The following is a 19,832-nucleotide window of genomic DNA, read 5'->3' as shown; positions in this document are numbered from 1 at the left end:
TTGGATATGTTTTTCTCCAAATCTGTCTTCACGTGACAGGGAATGGGTCACGTCACCATTGCAGCTGCACCTCCTCACTTAACAACTAACAGCGGCCGCCTGCCGCCTGCCCCCTGCCCGGCTTCACCTCCTCTGCTCAGTTAGCGCCCCCATGGGCAGAGGGCTCACTGGACAATTTCCTGGCCCTTCCCAGCACTCTTCCAGGTCCAGTTCTGGCTCCCAGGTTTCCACATCCACACCCCTGGGGGGCCCGGGATGCCTCGCCTGCCAGGCCCTGCTCAGGGGACATGTCTGTGTAAGACCATCCTCCTGACCATGACTTTTGGGTTACATTTTGGCTTCCCAGGTGGGTTTCCTCTACAGGGAAGAGAATGTGCGGATGGGCTGCATGAGCTTTAATGAGCAGGACGGGGGTGCTCTGATGTGCACCCGCTCCCGCTCCGCACCGTTAAAGAGGAACTGCACGCATTACTTAGACTGAGGCGCGGACGCATCTTCACCCACACAGCACGAGCTTACCGTCAGCATGTCGTCACATTTCATATCTGGCGTGTCTCCGTCTTCACTTTTATTGTAGAATTTTCGGAAGAAATTGAATGCCACCACCGTGTACAGGTACACGACAACGGCTAATAAGCCCACGGTTAACACCAGCTGGAAAGCAACGTGACATCGAGCGCGTGTTAGGACACGAGACAGGGCGGCTGTGAGAGGGATGTCTGTGTGGGGCTCGGCACGAGCTGGACTCACTGGCCAGATGCCTTTCTTTTCTTTTTTAAATATATATTTTCATTGATTTCAGAGAGGAAGGGAGAGAGAGAAACATCCAGGATGAGAGAAAATCAATCGGCTGCCTCTTACATGCCCCACAATGGGGATCGAGCCAGCAACCCAGGCATGTGCCCTGACCAGGAATTGAACTGTGAGGTCACAGTTCCTGGTTCATAAGTGAATGCTCAACCACTGAGCCACATCAGCCAGGCGACCAGAGGCCTTTCCCACCACCCAGGGGGAACTGTTTTCATATTTTCTTTATTTTATGAAGGTGTCGGATATTCTATGTAAAACTTGATTCCTTAGTTAATAAATGCATCCTAGAGCTGGAATATAAATCAACTGTTTTAACTTCATATGCAAATTGATAATAATAAGCTGCTTAAAATCTTCATTTTTCTATCATCTAAATATCTGACAGCAGGTTCTACATTGTTCTTTCCTTTTATAATGTCTTTAAGTAATATACATTCCAATTAAAACTACCTCGTTAAGGCTGATTATAAATCAAATATATGTGTTTTTTATTAATCCTCATCTGATTAATGATTTTTTCATTGATTTTTAGAGAGAGTGGAAGGGAGGGAGACAGAGAGATAGAAAGAGAAACTTCGATGTGAGAGAGACACATCGATTGGTTGCCTCCCACACAGGCCCCGACCAAGGCCGGGGATGGAGCCTGCAACCAAGGTACATGCCCTTGACCAGAATCGAACCCGGGACCCTTCAGTTTCCATATCCTAAAACTAAATAGAAATTCACATCGCTTCAAACATCTGGAAATACACACTATTAATGATATATAATATAAATATTTATAAATATATATCCTGTTTTGCTAACATAAAGCAATGATCAAAGTGAAAGACACTTTAATAGCTGATACCAACACTGTTTTGAAGGCCAACACTTTCCCCTGTGAAATGCCACAGTTGAAAAGATCTTCTAAAACCCTCTCACCTGCTTGCCATTGTGCGTTACTGACGACAAGATGGTCCTCAGCGTCTTGAAGCCCATGGCGATGTCGAGAAGATGAGCAGCAAAGAAGAAGTTGTTGTAGTGGCCCAGCACGGACATGGTCATGTACCAGGCCAGGTACAGGAAGGACTGCGGACGGGAAGGGACACAGAGCGTCAGAGAACAGAGCCCGTGCCTACGGTCGCAGTGCTGGTTTCACTCTAGTGCAGCCACTCCGTTTACTTCGCCTTCTCAGACTACAAGTTTACAGAATTCTCATTACATAATCAGGGAGTGGCCTCCACCGTTAGAGAGAAATTAGCTGCAAGACGCCTCACGAACAGGTGCCAGTTCCAAGACACACAGCAGGGTTTGGGGCCTCAGAAGAGTCTCTAAGGTCCCTGGCGTCCGGGCTTGTGGCTGAGTGAGGTGGGGGGAGAGGCAGGAGAACTTGGGGGTGTCACCAGTCTTTGGGAGAGTGGAACTTGTGTTCACTATGGAAGTCAGTGCTAAAATTAAAGTGAGACTTTAAGAGGAAATGAGCGGCCCATGGGAGAAGCCGCAGCCGGGGCACAAGGCCGGTGCACTGCTGGGCGCAGGGTGAGAGGCTGGTGAGAGGTCTGGGATGCTGGCTGACATCCGACATCGAACGTGCCTGGTTCACCGTTCAGCCAAGTCTCAGGCTTCTCTCCAGCGATTCCCACAGCCAGCAAATGGGACAACTGATAGGAACAATTATTTAATCTGAAAACTTCAAGAACAAAAAATGTGACACCATTGAGCAAGTCAGGATGGAGAAATAGGATCAGCTGCCGACAGCAGGTAGCTTTTGGTAATAAGAGATTTTTTTCACTGTCTGTGGGCACCTAACTGGGTCCTTATGTTTATTTCTGAGGCTCTGAGGCTCTTTGATAAATGAAGGATCAACACAATAATTATTTAATTTGGAAGTAACTAAAGTTTATCATAATTAGTATGTAAATTCTTTTTATGTATTTAGAACTTTCTTTTTAACAGCTACGAAACGTTGAAGGATGCCCCGCCCAACTGAAACCTAAATGAAACTACACAAACTTCGCATCTCAGTTTTTTCTTGTGTAAAGATATATTTGTTTTCATCTCAGCTATGGAAGAAAGGGAATGAGAGACAGGCGACTGATCACGTATCCCCTGGGCCTTGCCCAGCTGTGTTCTGCATTCAGTGAATTGATTTAGAAGGTTAGTAACATCTGCAGCTGGCAGTGCCTGCGCTCTGCCATAACTTACATTGTCAGTGAAAACGACTCCAAGTTTCCACATCTGATACTTCACGTCGATGGAGTTCAGTCTGGAAAGACAAAGAATGTGCCGATGTGCCCATTAAGCAGATGCCAGGGATGAGCCTGGCACCGTCCTGGGACACTAGTTTTATCCCAGATCCACACCCAGGAGGCTTCCAGCACCCAGAGCGCCGTGACAGCATGATTCGTTTTCCCCAGAGCAACCTACAACAGAGTCAGGGTAATGGCGGGATGTCTGAATTTCCCGTTTGTCTCTCATCGATGTTTCCCTTCCCCTCTCTCTAAAAATCAATAAAAATATGTTTAAAAAAATAAAAGGGCTACATAGATCCTTTTTCCAAAACTTAAGAAAATAAACATTTTTCCAAACAAGAAGTATCAGAAAACATAGTCATATATTGCACTTTTGCATATCTTTTACTTTGGCTTAAGGAAAGAAAAGGCAAGTTAAATTAAGAGCATTTGTTGTTGTTGTTTTATGTACATAATGAAAAAGGCACCTTTAGCCCGGCCAGCATGGCTCAGTGATTGAACATCGACCTTGAACCAGGAGGTCACGGTTCAATTCCTGGGCAGGGCACTTGCCCGGGTTGTGGGCTCCATCCCCAGTGGGCGGGGGGGCGGGGGGGGGCGCGTGCAGGAGGCAGCCAATCCATGATTCTCTCTCATCATTGATGTTTCTCTCTCTCTCCCCCTCTCCTTTCCTCTCTGAAATCAATAAAATACATTTCTAAAAGAAAATGAAAAAGGCACCTTCAAAAATTAATAGAAAAAATCCAATCATTCGTAGCTCAAAATAGCCAGAGGTATCAAGTAGACTGTGTACACTCTGCTCTCTGGCTCTCGGTCCCTCTGACCCGGGGGAAGGAGACCAAGGCTCCTGCAAGGTCAAATGCTATCACTGTCTCTCCTCCCAGCTGGTGCAGAGCAGCGACACTCACACCGCCGCCAGGGAGCTGTCTTTCTTGGGCTTCTTTTTCTCCCGGGCGTCACTGAAGTCCAGGGCGGCTTTGTCCATGCCAAGCAACTCGCTGATTCTGTCCCGGCCATAGAACTCGCCGTATTTATCCATAACCTAGGAGACAGCAAGAAAAGAGCCTCAACCATTAGGTTAGCTCAGCTCTGTGTGTGCATAAAACATCTAATTATTTTTATAGTTACTACATATTTGTCTTATTTTGAAGTTCACTTTAAAGTCTAGTTTATGGCTGTGGACCCTGAGCAAGAAAATATCTACTAAGAAGGGCTCTCAATGACTTAACTAAACTCAAATTTTAAAAAACGGCCCCGCAGCCTCTCACGCAAACTGCAAAACTGCACGTCAGGGAGAAGCCTGCACCGAGCTGCCTGCCTCTGCGCTGAGCTGCTGCCGGCACTGCCACCTGAGCAGCCCTCCCCCCTCCTGACTTTGCTGGGTCCCTAGCTGAGCTCCCTCTCAGCTGCTTCCTACCACCCTCAATGCTGTCGGCATTAGAAGAATAAAACTTCATGAAAGTAAGACCTTTAAAGATGCTATAAAGAAAATAAAATGCAGTTCTCTGTTGCCGGCCAACACCTTTACCTCTTTGGGGGAGAGGGGGACCGCGCCTGATCTGTCGGCGCCCTAACTGCAAAGGGCCTTGGCTGGTGTGGGTACTGGAGCGAGCGAGCTAGGGAATCCCACCAGCTGTGGGTAATGCGGGTGAGCCCGCAGAGTCACTGTCAGGGCGCGGGGGATGGAGCAGCCCCAGAGGATGAGTCCTTTGCTGCAAGTGCTGAATTCACATTCGACTCCACTCTCTTTGCCATGACAGTAACAGGCAGAGAACGTACCCCAGGATCTCTTTCTACACAGGAGCCACATCAGTTCAAATCTGAATTGCACTTTGGGGGGAAAAATACTGAATTTATTCCTTCTAAGAAGTATTACCTTTCTTTTGACAAATTTGTCCCAGTAGTTGTTGGGAAATGACCTAAAAAATAGAAAAGCATAGAAAAAAAGAGTATTATTTTAAAGTATGATAAATCGCAACATACTGCTTGCAATATAGAAAATATTTAAAAAAATATGCAAACGTATTTTCTATTCATAATTATTGTAATGAATTTGTTTCCCATCTTATCCTATAATTTTTCTGCATTGTGGGCACATCAAATACTACTTTAAGTGTTAACATATAAGTACTGTACATGCACATAATGGAGAAGAACATGAGCATATCTTTTAGCCAGCTGATGGCTGTGTTTTCTCATCTATTTACAGACTGCGTTGTCAAGTGTCTTTAAAGGATCTCAAAACCTGTCACTGTTTTCTTCCGGAGAGAAAGCAGTCTCCTTTGCACCAGTTATCCTCAAGGCGACGTGGACCGGGGACCCTGCGTGAGCTGGCACAGGGCCAGGGCGGGACGCACTGGGAGGGAGGGACGGAATGTGACTTAGCACCTCGAGTGACAAACGAAACACGGCATTTGGAGCCAACGTCCGCTGTGCTATCCACAAACAAAGCACCCCCATGTGAAAATCAAGAACCTATGGAAATGACTTCTTAAAAGTAAGCAAAACGAATCACTAAACTAATAAAAAGGAGGCATTTCCCTCTTGAGAACTGCAAACGACTGAAAATACGGACACTGTCAACGGCGGGAAACTGCTGGGGCGGGCTGACACCTGCACAGCTGCCTGCAGCTCCGGGCCTGCACGGCTGAACAACGCGTGCGCAGAAGAGCATGTTTGCTGTCTTCTGTTCCGCACGTCCTGATGCTCAGCTAGTTGTCCACAGGCTGCCTGACGGCACCGACGGAAAGTTTACATTAAAAACGTGAAATTCAGTATCTCTGTCTCTAATGCTACCACTCCTGCCGTAATGAATGGCTCTGCTCCTCTGTGCTTCTGGTGAGATAACCCTGCACGCGGGCCCCAGCCCCTGCACCCTTCCCCGAACTCTGAGTGATGGAGGCAAAGGCCACGGGGTTGGGGACCGACTCCAAGCCCTGAGGAAGGAACCAGAACACAGACGGCAAGAACTGATGGCCTCCACCAGGGGCTGAGGGCGCCGAGCCTTTGATTTTCTTGGCTGCATAAACACCCATTAATCACTCTGCCGACTTCTGATAGAACGCAGGAAGCTCTGGCAAAGGACTTCATGTGTGGAAATCTGTGAGCGCCGAAGGCCTCGCATGCTCTTTACTCACTGTGTGTTGATTACGAGTCGATCCCACTGGCCTTTAATATCGTCTTCCGAAGGCTGCTCTGTAATGTAAAGCCCGTCAAATTCCAATTTCCGAGCTACTTCCTTTTCGCGCTTAAAAATAACCAGCGGGACCTACATTGGAAGAAGAAACGTATTAAATTAGTTCAGAGGTACTGGCATCTCCTGTGGCCACTGTCATCACAATCCAGCTTTAGGAGAGCATTTCCCCGGTTACTCCCAGGAAAGTACAAATGGAATGAAAGTGAATCAGCTATACTTAGGAACAAGCATCGCAAGGTCTTGGAAAAACAAGAGGGAGAATAGATATTATATGTACATGTGTGTTTTTAAACACAGACGTTCATAAGTAACTAAGTCATTTTTCAAATAATAAAGAGAGAAAGGTTACACAAAACTGTTTTTCTTTGGCGTATTATAGATGCATATATATGGTAGCAGCAGACACGAGGGCAATAAAGTATAACCATTTACTAAGCTTCCAGAATGCATGCTTTTAAAAAACGCAATTTAATTTGAGAAATCTCTTTAATAATCCCTTGCTCAGTGTGACCACGTTATTGTGAAATAATTTTAATTTCAACATCAGAAAAATTCTTTGTCCGTTTTCAAGATGTCTTCTGAAAGAACATACTGAAGCCCCTTTCCTATGGACAGACTTTACACAGGGAAGACGCGGACATTCCAGAAGCGTCCGAGAACACCCCCATGGACCAGGAGGAGGTGGAGAGGAGTCTCAAGGAGACGGATGCTGGCCTTGGCCCTGGCCCTGGGTCTGAGCAGAGGGGCCTTGCTAGGCAAGATGAAGAGGTCCCCAGGAAATGGGCAGCCCTGCGCACTCAGGCCCCCTCCTGGGTGCGTTCACCTGACGACACTGCTCCCTGCAGGCGTCCTGGGAGCCGCATCACCTCCCGGGGGAAGTGAGACAAACTGGGAAACCTTTGTGCCCAGGAGGGCAGCACAGAGCTCCTGAGGTCAGAAGAGTCACCATGACTGCGAGGCTCCAAGGGGCATCCTATCACCCTCACACGCTTCCGGGAGCACTGCTAGCGGAGACAGTGCCTGGGCCCCTCCTGCAGGGTCATTACAGGTGACACGGGCCACTGTGTGTGTGAAAGGAAGCTCCAGTCAGACCACCCAGGGCAGCCCACCCCAGGGCAGCCTGCAGCCGCGCCTGGTCAGTGTGGAGTCCAGTGGCCAGCCCCCGGGCCCAGCCAGGACAACCAGCCGTCGCCAGCGTTGCAGAGAGAGGTTGTGCCTGCCCCGTGCGTCCACCCTGTCCATGTCCCCCTCGGCGGCCCCTGCTCCCTCCCACTGTCCACAGGTGTGGCTTTCTGGAACATTCCGAATAAGCTCCGTGCATGTCATTTCCACAGTGCCCGGCGGGGCTTACCTTCAGGCAGTAGTAGCCGATGATGCAGAAGAAGGAGATGACGGTGTGCAGCACGGCCAGGATGCGCAGCGTGGGCTCCATGTAGCCGCTGCTCTCCTCCAGGACGTAGTGCACCGCCAGGACGCCAGGCGCGTCGTCACCGCCGTCATCGGGGCTGCTGACTCTGGCGCTTTCGCTTGCGCTGCGAGGGGGGAGCTCCTTGCCTTCAACCACAGAAGAAGTGGAGACCTGATTCAAACCAGTTAGAGCGCGGTCAGTTCTCTCCCTCTAGGTATCGGCGCCAACGAGAAACAAGGAGCCCGGCCTTCTCCGCACTGGCTGGGCGTGAGGGCCCTGCACAGGGAAAGGGTGCTCGCTCCGCCCTCCGCGGGGTCCACGGGGATGTTCTCAGATGCTTCTGGGACAGCAGGTCACTAACACGCTTGTGCCAACCCTTCTCCTGAACCAGGAGTTACCAGGACCCACGCGTGGGGGGACCGAGATGGCTCAGCTGCCTCTCCAGGATCAGAGGAACCACATGTCACAGCTGAGCCACGAGTGAGCTGTGCACAGAGCGGGGAGCATGCGGCCAGCCTCTGCGGAATCGAACCTCACTGAGCTGCAGGAAGGACTGCCCCGCCTCACAGTCAGGGATGTGCTCAGGGTGGGTCTGTGACATCTCTACATCACTCAGGCTGCCGGTAGCATCACACTGGTTATTCAGACCAAGAAGTACATACCTTATAGAAGAGCAATATGAAGTTGATTGCAAAGGCGACAAATAAGGCCAACATTCTCATGTTGTAAAAGTTGCGAGCAAAATAGTTCTGAAGGTGAAAAAAAGGAAAAGGTCACTGAATCAAGAGACTTGAATGTGCAGACCATTAAAAAAGCGTTCACTCATTTACCCAAACGCCTTCCTGAGCACCTAGTGCGTATCAAGCATCATTCTTGAGACCGTGGACATCACTGAGTTAGAAATCTGGGCACCACGGAGGAGACTCCCCCACAGGCAGAACGTCACCTCGGGGATGCGCACTGCGGTGAGGAAAATCCAGCAGGCTCGGGCTGAGGGAACGGGGTGCGTGAGCAGAGGCCTGAATGTCACCGGGAAACAGGTCAAGAGAACAAGTGGGGACCAAATGTGTGTCAGAGGAGCACGCAGGGGCAGCCCCGAGGTCAGAGCAGTGGGGGTGCCCCTGAGGACAGAGAGGAGGAAGCCTGTGTGTGTGGGGAGGGAGTGTGGGAGGGGCTGGGGTCCGGGTGAGCTAGAGGGAGTGGCAGGCCCCTGATGAGGTCTGTGTGGGGTCTGTGATCTCCGGGGCCTCGAGAGGGTGTGTGCACAAGAACTGAATCACTGCTGTGGCATCATTCCCCTCGTCCGTGAAGTGCAGATAAACCAGAACCTTCCTCATAAGGGTTCGCCGTGAGGATTAGATACGATAATGGAGGAGCGTTCATGAGTCCTGTTGTCACAGTTGGAATTATTTTGTTCTCGGAGGATCTGGAGTGGGCTTGACGCCCTCAGACTCTGGTTTGAAAAGATGATCCCAGCGTCCGTGTGGAAAAGAGAGGAGGGGCTAGGAGGACACGCAGGAGTGTGGGGAGGGGTCCCGCTGCCATGGAGGCTGGGCCGGGGCGCGTGGAGATGGGGACGCGGGGCAGACTCCACGCATCCAGAAGACAGAGCTGAGGAGAGTTACTGCTGGGCTGTACTGAGGTGGGAGAGAGGGAGAACGCAGAGATGGTAACTGCTGGGTTTGGGTCTTGGCACCTACTAAACAGCTGGTGCCATTTTCTGAGCTGGACAGAACCGGACAGAGTGGGTGTGAGGAAAGGCTCTGGGAGATCAGCACTTGCTTTAATATTAAGTGGGAGGCGTCTGCACGGTGCCCGTGTGGATGTGCCAGGGGCCACGTCACAGGCACCGCGTCTCCTGTCCCTCTCCGGGCACGCACGCCTGCTGGCGGTGTCCCTTCCACAGGGGACTCTGCCTTCACTGCCACAGGCCCCCGGGCCGCGTGGGCCAGTCGTACTGTTCACCCTCCTGGGTGGACCGATCAGCGAGGCTGGGCCAGTCACTCTGGCACTGAGCTCCGGAATGAAGAAATCCTGGGATACTGGGCTTGAGGTGACCATGGCCCGTCTGTGCATGCAAACTGGTGAGCAGAGAAGCCCCCGTGCAGAGAGGGGCCTGCAGCCAGCGGCAGAGCCATGCCAGCCCCTCTGTACCTGCCTCCCACAGGTGCCGACACATTCCTAGGAATCACGGGGCTCCTGCTGGTGTCGCTGAGCTCACTCGACCCCGTGCCCGACACCCGGCCTCACCTGCAGCACGGCACCTACCACAACACCCAAACGAGCGGCCACCCAGAGCTTTCTAGAACACGTTTATGGTCAGAGTCCTCTGCACTAAACAACACAGGGGAGGTACAGACCGCTGAGAAAACCTAGTTAAAACTTACTACCACACACATATCTGCCTGCAGTACATACAACATGTCCCATACGTGCGCCTAAACAACGAGAACACTTAATCACGGGGACGGTCACTTCCCTTGCAGGTGGTCCGCAGTGAGCCCGTTGCCCACCCAGACCGGTCCTAGACTCTGTGGGGAGACACGGGGTGCGGCAGCCACCACATCCAAGGTCTCGGGCTTGTGACGTGTGCAGAGGTCCCAGGTCCGTCCTCACGGAGCCAACCAAATGCACCAGCAGGTGGACTTGGTTCCCTGGTTGCCGCCCACGGGAGCCCACGGACACTCGTGGAGCCTCAGTTATTATAGTGACTGGCCCAGCCTCGCTGATCTCACCATGTCTCACAGCAACGTTCCCCCTGAAGCGCTCACCAGAAGCTTCTGCTGATAAGCAATGATCTTCTTCCAGAACACGGACTCGGGGGCCTCGGGCTCCCCGTATCTGTGCGTGTGGATCAGCCGCAGCTTCTGCCGGCTCTTCTCGTCTTTGGCCTTTTCTTCTTTCTCTCCATCTTCTCCCCTGGGAACAGGCGAGTACACATAAGCCGGCAAAAGACGAAAGAACTAACGGGCTTTGTGCCCAAACATACAAATGAACACACATTCAAATCACAGCATCACTTTTGAAAACTTTCTCCTCCAACGAACTGTAATAGTTCAATTTTAGAATTTGGGGTTGGATTTCTGTGACCCCGGCCTCCTGTGGAGAATCCCGTGGAGTTCAAATCTAAAGGGCATGTCACAGGCTGGCGTGTCTCTGTAATCTGTACAGAGCACCTCCCCTTCCCGCTGGGCAATAAGACATCGCACCGGACAGGGAGTAACAGTGAAAACGCCCAGCCTGCCTAACTTCTAAATTAGGATTTAACAGTCAACCTGGAACAGTGACTGAGCTTTAGGACTCAATGTCAGAGACATGCACTTGGTGGTTCACATATAGAAAGGATGTCAGGATATTAATTTTTCACATGATAATGAAATTAGCAGCACTAAAATTGGATGCCTAAAACCCCTCTAGCTGCAGCATACCACCCTCCATGGCAGTGTATTTATGCAGACGGACTCATATCCGACACCCACGGATACACAACCCACCTAACCTCACCCGCAGGAGGTACAGCTAACATTTTTAAAATATGTTTTGATTGATTTCAGAGAGAGGAAGGGAGAGAGAGAGAGGGAAACATCACTGATGAGAGAGAACCATCGATCCGCTTCCTCCTGCACGCCCCCCACTGGGGATGGAGCCCGCATTGTTTCCAGGACGGAATCCCATGTGCAGTTACACCAGAGCTGGGCCCTTGGCTCTGGGAGGCGTCCCGAGGAACCATGAGGCATCCCTGCTGCGGGACACGGCGATAGGACCGGAGGGCGAGGCTGGCCTGGCCCCAGGCGGGCGGTGCCCACACTGATGCCCCAGCACGAGGTCCCGGCACTGAGCCTGCCCCCAGAGAGGACAGTCTCCGTTCTGTGCCCTGGAGAGAGAGCACAAGCCAACAAGGAAACCACACGTACTCGGCTTTCTCGGGTTCCGACCTGTTTTCTTCTTTTTCTTCCTTTTCTTCCTCTTTTGTCTCCTGTTCCTTGAAGTGAAGGGAAAGAAAAGCAGGTCACACACCACCTTGGGATGAGTTTAGGGAGCCCTGTGCCCAGGCGCCAAATGGCGACCTCTTAGTGACCCCTGCCTCGGTGGAGACGGCACCTGCGCTTCCCCCCGCCCCACCTCCGGGCAGCAGGTGCCGCTCTGGGCGCCTCCACTTTCCTCTCATTTCCTCCACCACCTGCTCGAATCCTACGCCAACTAAGTCCCACTGCTCAGATCTGCTCCAACCACTGCCAACGCCACTGCCGCCTCATTCACGCCACGCGTGGGACCCTGCCGCCCACCAGCACGGACGCTTTTCTAGTTCTGTCAGGAGCCTTCCCTCTGACGGCCAGAGGCAGACACGTGGCGAGCCGGGTCAGTACCTGTGGACAGACCCGTTCACTGCCTAATGTCTGCGTGAGTGCTCGGCTCACACCTACTCGTTAAGATAATCCAGTAACTGGTAACGGACCTCCAGAGGCAGCTCTGCTGACCAAAAGGCCACTCTCTCTGGAAACACAGGCTTGTGCTGGGCCCTGGAGCGCCAGCCTGGACACCCACTGACTCCAAGGTGCCCCTGGGCCCGAGCTGCCGCGACGGGGCTCCGGTACCTGCACTTTCTCTGGGGCCTCGGGAACGGGCTCTGGGTTGCTCATGAGGTCGCTGAGGCCAGCGTTCGGGTTGTGAGGGATGAGTCGGTACTGCCCTCCTTCCCGCTTCAGGTCCAGGCCGAAGATGTCGGAGAGCAGGTCGCTCTCCTCCGTCAGCTCCTTCAGGTCGGTGAGGTCCTCCGAGGGCAGGGCGGCCTCCAGCGGCTTCCGCTCGCCCTCCTCCCCGTCATCCCGCACCTCGTCCTGCGTGGGGTCTGGCATGTCGGCCAGGAGCTCCGCCACCCTGATCTTCTTCGCACCCTCCACCAGGCTGCCCCCCAGGAGCAGGCTGCCCACGATGCGGGAGAAGCCGCGCAGCACGCTGGCCACCACGTGCAGCAGGCTCGCCAGCGCCTCCCAGTAGGAGGAGAAGAGCGCCGTGACCATGTCCCTCACCGTCATCTTCTTCACCTTCTTCATCTGCTTCTTCAGGCTCTTCAGGCTGAGCATGCGCAGGAGTGTCAGCAGGTTGTGCCTGAGCGCCAGCAGGGCCGAGCGGATGGTCAGCAGGGAGAAGAAGCCGGTCCGCGGGCTCTGCTCCTCCGGCTTCTCCTTCTCGCTCTCCTCCTTGCTGGCTGACCGCTCGCTCAGGTCCGACTCGGAGATCTGGGCCGCCAGCTGCATCTCGAAGATGGTGTCCTCGCAGAAGTTCACGAAGAGCTCCATCTTCTCTTTCTCGCCGCCCTCGTTGACCACGTCGAAGATGAACTGGCGCTTGGACTCCTTGACCTGCGGCTTCTCCCACTGCGTGCGGCTGGACTCGCTGATCTCGAAGTACACGCGCTCGATGCGCTTGGCGCTGCCCATGATCTCGATGCGGCCCAGGAAGGGCTGGAAGTAGCGCAGCACGCTCTCCGCCAGCTCCAGGAAGGTCTGCAGCCGCGAGTCGTTGGGCATGTGCTCCGAGAGGTTGGTCAGCAGCACGGCCACGTTGAAGCTGATGTCCTTGGCTGGCTCGTGGAAGCGCTTCACGAACTCCTCGTAGTCCAGGGTCTCGTTCTCGTCCGTCTCCGCACAGGACAGCAGGAACTCGGTCTCCGACGGCGTGTAGTGCTTGTGGCTCTCCATCGCTTTGTGGAAGTCCCTCTTGGAGATGACGCCCTTGCCGTCGGGGTCGTATTCCTTAAACGTGTCAGAAGAGGTCAAGTCCTTTAGTTTTAAGAACATGTCGAAGAATTTGAGGATCATCTCCACGTTGTTGGACGACTCCACAAGCATGTCGACCATCTGCTTGCCGATGGTCCCGTTCACGACGTTACCTGCAGGCAGACAACGGCACTGATTCACAGTGAGCACCGTCCGCAGAGGGAGCAGCACAGGCCTCCCAGCCCCGCGTCAGGCACGGCCCTGGGCCTCCTCCAGTGTGTGAGGCCCAGGAGCCAGCCAGTCACTGTAATTACACAAACACGCGCAACACCGTGCTGACTAACAACCATGGAGGAGTATTTGAACAGAAGCCGGCCTTTCCCTCTCAAATTGGTCATGTTTTAGGATAAAGAAAATGGGCAGAAATTGAAATCCAGCCTCATATTAACAGTAAAAATGAGCCTTCGCAAAGCCATTTAGGGTTGAAAAATCATTCCTCATAGGCAATGTCTCTTTCTTAAACACGAACCTGAGAAAAGTTTATAAAGCCCCCAATAAACCCGGGCATCTGTCCTATCTGGGGTGGAAGCGGAATATTGGCCCTTAAAGTAGAAGAATCAAGGCGATCTGGACGTGCAGAACGTAAACCCCTAAGCACAAGCGAACACGAAGCCGAGGCTACCTTCCAGCATGGACAGCAGCATGACCACCATGTCCTTCTGCAGGTCCATCAGCTCTTTCAGGAGCTCGATTTGGCTGGAATCCTGGAAAGAGCAACATGTGGCATTGGACACCGTCGCAGCAGATGCAGCAGGAACCTGAGTGCTCCCCGGAGGCGCTGCTCCACCCACGGCGACCCCTCCCAGCATCTCAGGACCAAGGAAAAGCCGACAATCTGTGTTTATTGGCTTATCCTTAGAGCTACTTTCTCTCTTTGACTTTCATGAAGTTGACTTTCCTGCTAGCGGGTGAGTTCCTCTAGGGAGGACAGCTGCTTGTGTGGACCCCACGTGCACACCTCTCCCTTCCACGGGGCCTGGGGGATTTCCAATCCGTGTCCCCTCATTGGCAGGGAGGAGGGAGCTTCGGTGAGTGTCATGGAGACGTGGGTACCCAAAGGGTTGCAAATGTTCAACACTGGGACTAAACTCTTTTATTTCTCCTATAGTCAAGTCTTCAGTATCTTTTGCTCTCAAATTTGAATGAGAGCTCTCATCTATTCTCAGCTTGCATAAAATTATTAAATTTTTTTTAATCCTCACCCTAGGACATGTTCTCACCGATTCAAGAGAAAGAGGGAAGGGAGAGAAACATTGATGTGAGAGAGAAATAGTGATCAGTTGCCCCCGACCAGGGATAGAACGAGCAACCTGGGTATGTATGTGCCTTGGTGCATGGAACAACGCTCCAACCCACTGAGCAACACTGGCCAGGGTGCATGCAGTTCTTTCATTTAAGAAAATGTGTTTCAATGTGGAGTACAAGACGTATAAAGAAGTAAGCTAAGAAAGGTGATGTGAAATAAGGGAGAGCATGCTTCGCGTGTGAGTGACTGACTGCTGTCCCCGCCGGCATCTAGGAGGGCGGGAGGCGGTGCCTTTACCTGGGACAGCTTCATCTGCATGTGGGCAAACACGTGGAGGAAGCCCACGACCGCGTCCCAGAGCCGGCTGTGGGCCAGGCTCTGCTGGTTCCCGGTGCACGGACCCTACAGGGAAACAGACCAACCGCATCACTGCTGATAACGTCACTGCCAACAATAGGGGCAAAATTAACATCTCTTACCACCAACACGTAGTCTGAAAAGAGAGACCCCAAAATGTAAGCTGTGCAGTGATGATAAGGGTGCCCTCAGGGACAGGCACTCACTCACCTGTCCTGCCACACCTGTCCCTCGCCACATCCGGGCACGTGGCTGTTATTTTACATAACCTGCCCCCCAAGATTATGCTCAGTCTAAGGAAGCAAACTACCACCCCTCTCTCCTGTTTGCCCTCAACATGGGACACTGTGCCCAGCGGCTCCCTGACGCAGAGGTACTGCTAACCCCACCCATGGAGAAGGTAGGAAGGAAAAAGGATGGACTGGCCTCCAGGAAACAGCCAAGTGTGGCTGGTTGGGGAAAAAAAACACAGAATTTTAAAAAATCTTTTCAAAATTTGCAGGTTAAGACAAATTTAGCCTAAAGAGAACATAAAACAAATCAATATTTAAGAAAGATATATTCCTCATAGTATTTGGAATTTTACCTATATCATATATGGTTATATTATATAATTACACACACACTAACATGAAACTGTTAGGCACCAGTCTCTTCTTTTTTATAAAGTCTCCATGACACTTTTTCCTCGCTTTTCCTGGAATATGGTCAAATGGTTCCATGCCCTCCTCCCCCTCCCTTAATGCTGGCTGCCAGCTTAGTTCATACACCAGGCCCTGGAGACCTCAGTCAACACTGTGGGCCACGCCCCGAGGAGTTAAGGACCCCTCAGTCCGCCAAAGGGTAAAGCAAGTCGTTCCGTGAAGATCCCCTCTCCACCGAACCTTGTGGCCATCATCCCTGGCTAAGGATCTGCAGACGAGGTCGATCAGCCATGGGATGGTGACAGGAAAGGGCTTTTATCCTGTTGCCTTTGCCCATGGGATTCCAGGGTAACCGGTGGACTCCTGTTTTCTTTCTCTCTCCAAATAGCAGAAGTGGGTACGTGTTTACCTGGATATACTCTGTGAGAGTGTTAAACACTTGTTTTGCTACTTGAATTGCTTTGGAGAAGTTCCGCTGTCCTTGCTCATCGATCACGTCTTTCCCCGAGTAGTACCAATAGAAATCACTGATGGACTCCTGGAAGAGAGGCCGGGGGGAGGCACAGTGTGAGGCCAAGGCTGGCCTGCTCAGCTCCTAACTCTGTAACAGGAAATCGTTCTACATAACAGATTGGGAAGTGAATAAAAATAATATTAGGACAGCTGAAGGATCAAACCTGAGGTTATTAAATTGAAGTATCTAGGTGGTCTGAAAGCCTTTCTTTCCCATTCCTGAGAATGTTCCAAATATCCTTCCCCTATTTATCCATCAGCTGCAAAGGGGAGCACAGCATGTCAGGGCTTTACAAAATGAAAAGAAAATTTCAATGCCATCAAAGCTAAAAAACGTGGGGAAAAATCCGCACTTGTAGAAAGGACATAATGAGGAAAGTGGAGCCAGGATCAGAGACAGCCAAGGTGGCCGCTCACCCAGAGGCTCGGTCGGAGACGGATCAAAGGCGGAACGTCTGACAAGTCCTGACAGGAGACCAAAGCCCCTTGAGACATGGCAGCCTCACACAGGAACCCGCCGTGTTATCTCGGCCAAGCAGCCACGAGGCCGCGTACCTGCACCCGCAGCAGGTAGTCCACGGTGGAGATGATGATGTTCACGGTGGTGTTGTTGCCAGTCTGAGTCCTCAGGTAATTCTGAAAATCTGTACGAGACCAAACGATGTTATTACCTCTTGTTCCAAAGTGTAAAATGACTTGTTATCTGAATCACTCCACCAGCAAATGATGTCTCCAGCAAAATCCTTGTGGCCCGGAGCAGTTTTAATATGAACTAGTTCATAGTGTCCATAAGAGAGGGACCCCCCATAAACCCGCCTGGGGCTTCCCAGAACCTAACTAGTCCATTTCTGTCTCAGAGGGTGCTGACCGTTCCCGATCCCTCGCTCTGGAGCTCCGGGCCTGGGGATGAGATAGGAGCTCCACCGTCTAGGCGACCCTGATTAGATTACCCACGGCCCTCTGCTCCTAGGACTGTGCTCAGTGACAGGGGAGAGAGGAGAGTCCCGCCCCGCTGCCGCCCTCCCGGATGCACGGCCATAGAGAGCCGCACCCATAAACAGGGCATGGAACACGGCACCCTAGATGATGCTGTGGCACCGTCCCCGGGCACCAGGGGCACAGAGGAAACCAAGCCAGAGCGCCCTACATAGATCTCTCCGGTGTGTCTTTCTCCACCGGCCACCAGTCTTCTCCACATCAGAACAACTGATTGGAACAGTGAGATGGCTGCAAAGGGCTGCCAGGCAGTGATGCAGCACAGAAAGCGGGACGCAGCCCGGCTCACATGGCTGAGCTGGGGCTGAGCACCCCCTGCAGGGCTGACCCGTCATCACAACTGACAGGCCTCTGTCAGTACTGGCGGCAAGCACGTCTTCCTGGGCACCAGCCTCCAGCCTCAGGCCTCACGCACCTGAGTTGTGTCCCTCGCAGAGCAGCTGCAGGAAGCGGAAGAGGTCGCAGGTGAACTCATCGTCCTGAAGAACCTTCTCGCCTGCAGGGAAGTCCAGGCATTACCCCCCAGCAAGTGAGCATGTCCCGTCCCTCCTCCATCTCCCCGCATGTCGGGCCGGCACTGGGCAGCCCGCCTCTATCTGAAGCTCATGAGACCATGCGCTTGGCAGATAGAAGCCCATTTTCTTGGTCAGAAAAGAGCCTGTGAACCTTAACACCCAGGTTTCTCTCTGTTAAAAGGAGCAGCATGGGCTTGGCAACATTTTAGGAGCAACCTGAGGGTTTAAACTTTTGTTCTCACCCTCTAATTTCTGATAGATGTGGACAGGAATGATTACTGCATCAATGACCAGTGTTACAGTTACATCTGCTTACGCTGCATCATTGGGAGAAAATGTGCTTGTGGGGGAGGGTGACGGCAGAAAGGGCTGTCATTCCACCTATATTTCAATTTAAATGTATCTTTATCACAAGCGACTTCGAAAGCAGAAGCACAAAGAAACAAACAAAAAACCTGTACCACACACTGCAAGCTGATTTTTAAGCAAAAAGTGAAGAAAATGTTCAGTATATGAGCATTCAACATATAGTGTAGGAATAAAAAGGACAAAAAATGTTGTTTGGCAAGTGGATGAATGTATTTATATGTTTAAAAAATAATAACTCCTCAGACTGGGAGCACTTCCGGCTGAGAGAGCTGTGATGGTGCGTGTGCACCTGGATGGCAGTGACGATGACAACGGCGGAGCAGATGGACTTACCAGTCTGCATCTGTGACTTTCAAAGTGACAGGCTCATAGAATCGGGAGGATTAGGAAGCAAAACCATTATGTTTTTAATATAAACATTAAAAAAAAGTACATGACGTCACTGTACTGGTTTCCCTGTGGGACGGTAAGATCCGCTATTTGGCGACCAAACTAAAATCACCAGGTGAGCAGCCAGTGCCGTGGCAAGTTTGCCCGCTAGAAGCACGTGGTTTGAATCTCCTCACATGGCTGCTAAGCCCATTCCTTAGGGTTTATGTTCACGACGGGACAAAGGAGAGAGAACAGTCTGGGCCGAGAAACTAAACTCATCATCCATGACACTCAGTATCACCAGAAGGGCCTTTCAAATGAGGCTCAGATCAAGATATTAGCAGTTCCATGGATGATTGATTCTTGGGAGCCTGTTGAAATGTTTTTCCCCAGAAAATCAAATCCATAAGCCATGCACATACGTTCAATGTGCATATATTCAAGTGCAGTGAGTAACTGTTGAGAGGACACAGAACAGTTGACACTGAGGTCAATGTCACACTCCCCCTGTGGGCCTGACATGCTCAGTGCCCCGCACCCTCATCTACACCAGGGTGCTGGCCATTGCTGGCCTGCGCAGTATTTCCTCTCAACCGTATACACACACCATAGCTTCACTTACACGAGGACACCTGCTCACAGCAGAATTGGGGGCGGGGGGCCGGAGCCTCCATTCTCACCAGGTGAACAGGTGAGCTGGTATGACATGGGTGCGACTGTGTGATGGACACATTTGCATCTGGTGGAAATGATGCCGCCGCCCATGCTGCAGGAGCAGGTGCCGCCAGAGGGGTGAGGCTTTCTGTCGGGGGGCACAGGAGATCAGACCACCTGGGACGGCCAGGAGAAAGCGCGCTGGACCATGAACTGAGGCTAGTCATCAGTGATGAAACAGGGTTGAAAAGGCTCCTACATCCTTGCAAGGTTGCCTGTGGTCACTGCCAAGTGTACCTACTGCGAGGAGCTCTCCTTTGCCGGTGGTTTTAATGACAAGGGCTTGAATTTCTGACACTATAATAAAGGAGGGTTATTGAAATGTCGCTGCTGAAGGCGAGTGGTTCTCTCTGCCTTAGTCTTCTCATCTATAAAATGGGGATAAAGGGCTCTGCCCTCACTGGCTCTTCACAACCTGCATGACCATTTCTACAAATGTGGAGAGCTTAGTGTTAGTAGAGGTGATGATAACACTAAATAAAGGCACAGCCTGCTCGGCTGGTGTGGCTCAGTGGTTGAGCATCAACTTATGAACCAGGAGGTCCCGGTTCCATTCCCGGTCAGGGCACATGCCCAGGTTACAGGCTCAATTGCCAGTAAGGGGCGTGCAGGAGGCAGCTGATCAATGATTCTCTCTCATTGATGTTTCTATCTCTCTCCCTCCATCCCACTTCCTTT

General features: G+C 51.8%; 1 protein-coding gene across 2 annotated transcripts in view; it reads right to left on the bottom strand.

The window, feature by feature from the left end:
* Positions 1–19,832, bottom strand: part of RYR2 (ryanodine receptor 2) — a 193,241-nt gene that overhangs the window by 4,803 nt on the left and 168,606 nt on the right. For both annotated transcript variants that reach the window (XM_059677752.1, XM_059677753.1), the window contains 16 exons: positions 17,600–17,680; positions 16,744–16,832; positions 16,085–16,213; positions 14,972–15,076; positions 14,051–14,132; positions 12,244–13,541; positions 11,563–11,630; positions 10,420–10,567; positions 8,311–8,397; positions 7,592–7,819; positions 6,182–6,312; positions 4,921–4,963; positions 3,953–4,086; positions 2,998–3,058; positions 1,735–1,881; positions 520–654 (listed from right to left, as the gene is read on the bottom strand). In XM_059677752.1, the coding sequence (XP_059533735.1) occupies positions 520–654; positions 1,735–1,881; positions 2,998–3,058; positions 3,953–4,086; positions 4,921–4,963; positions 6,182–6,312; positions 7,592–7,819; positions 8,311–8,397; positions 10,420–10,567; positions 11,563–11,630; positions 12,244–13,541; positions 14,051–14,132; positions 14,972–15,076; positions 16,085–16,213; positions 16,744–16,832; positions 17,600–17,680 (2,966 nt within the window). The remainder of the gene's footprint in view (positions 1–519; positions 655–1,734; positions 1,882–2,997; positions 3,059–3,952; positions 4,087–4,920; positions 4,964–6,181; positions 6,313–7,591; positions 7,820–8,310; positions 8,398–10,419; positions 10,568–11,562; positions 11,631–12,243; positions 13,542–14,050; positions 14,133–14,971; positions 15,077–16,084; positions 16,214–16,743; positions 16,833–17,599; positions 17,681–19,832) is intronic.

This window comes from Myotis daubentonii, chromosome 20 (assembly GCF_963259705.1).
Source record: "Myotis daubentonii chromosome 20, mMyoDau2.1, whole genome shotgun sequence".
NCBI classification, from domain to species: Eukaryota; Metazoa; Chordata; class Mammalia; order Chiroptera; family Vespertilionidae; genus Myotis; species Myotis daubentonii.
Note: the sequence above shows the minus strand (reverse complement) of the source record. Positions and strands in the feature narration are given on the sequence as shown.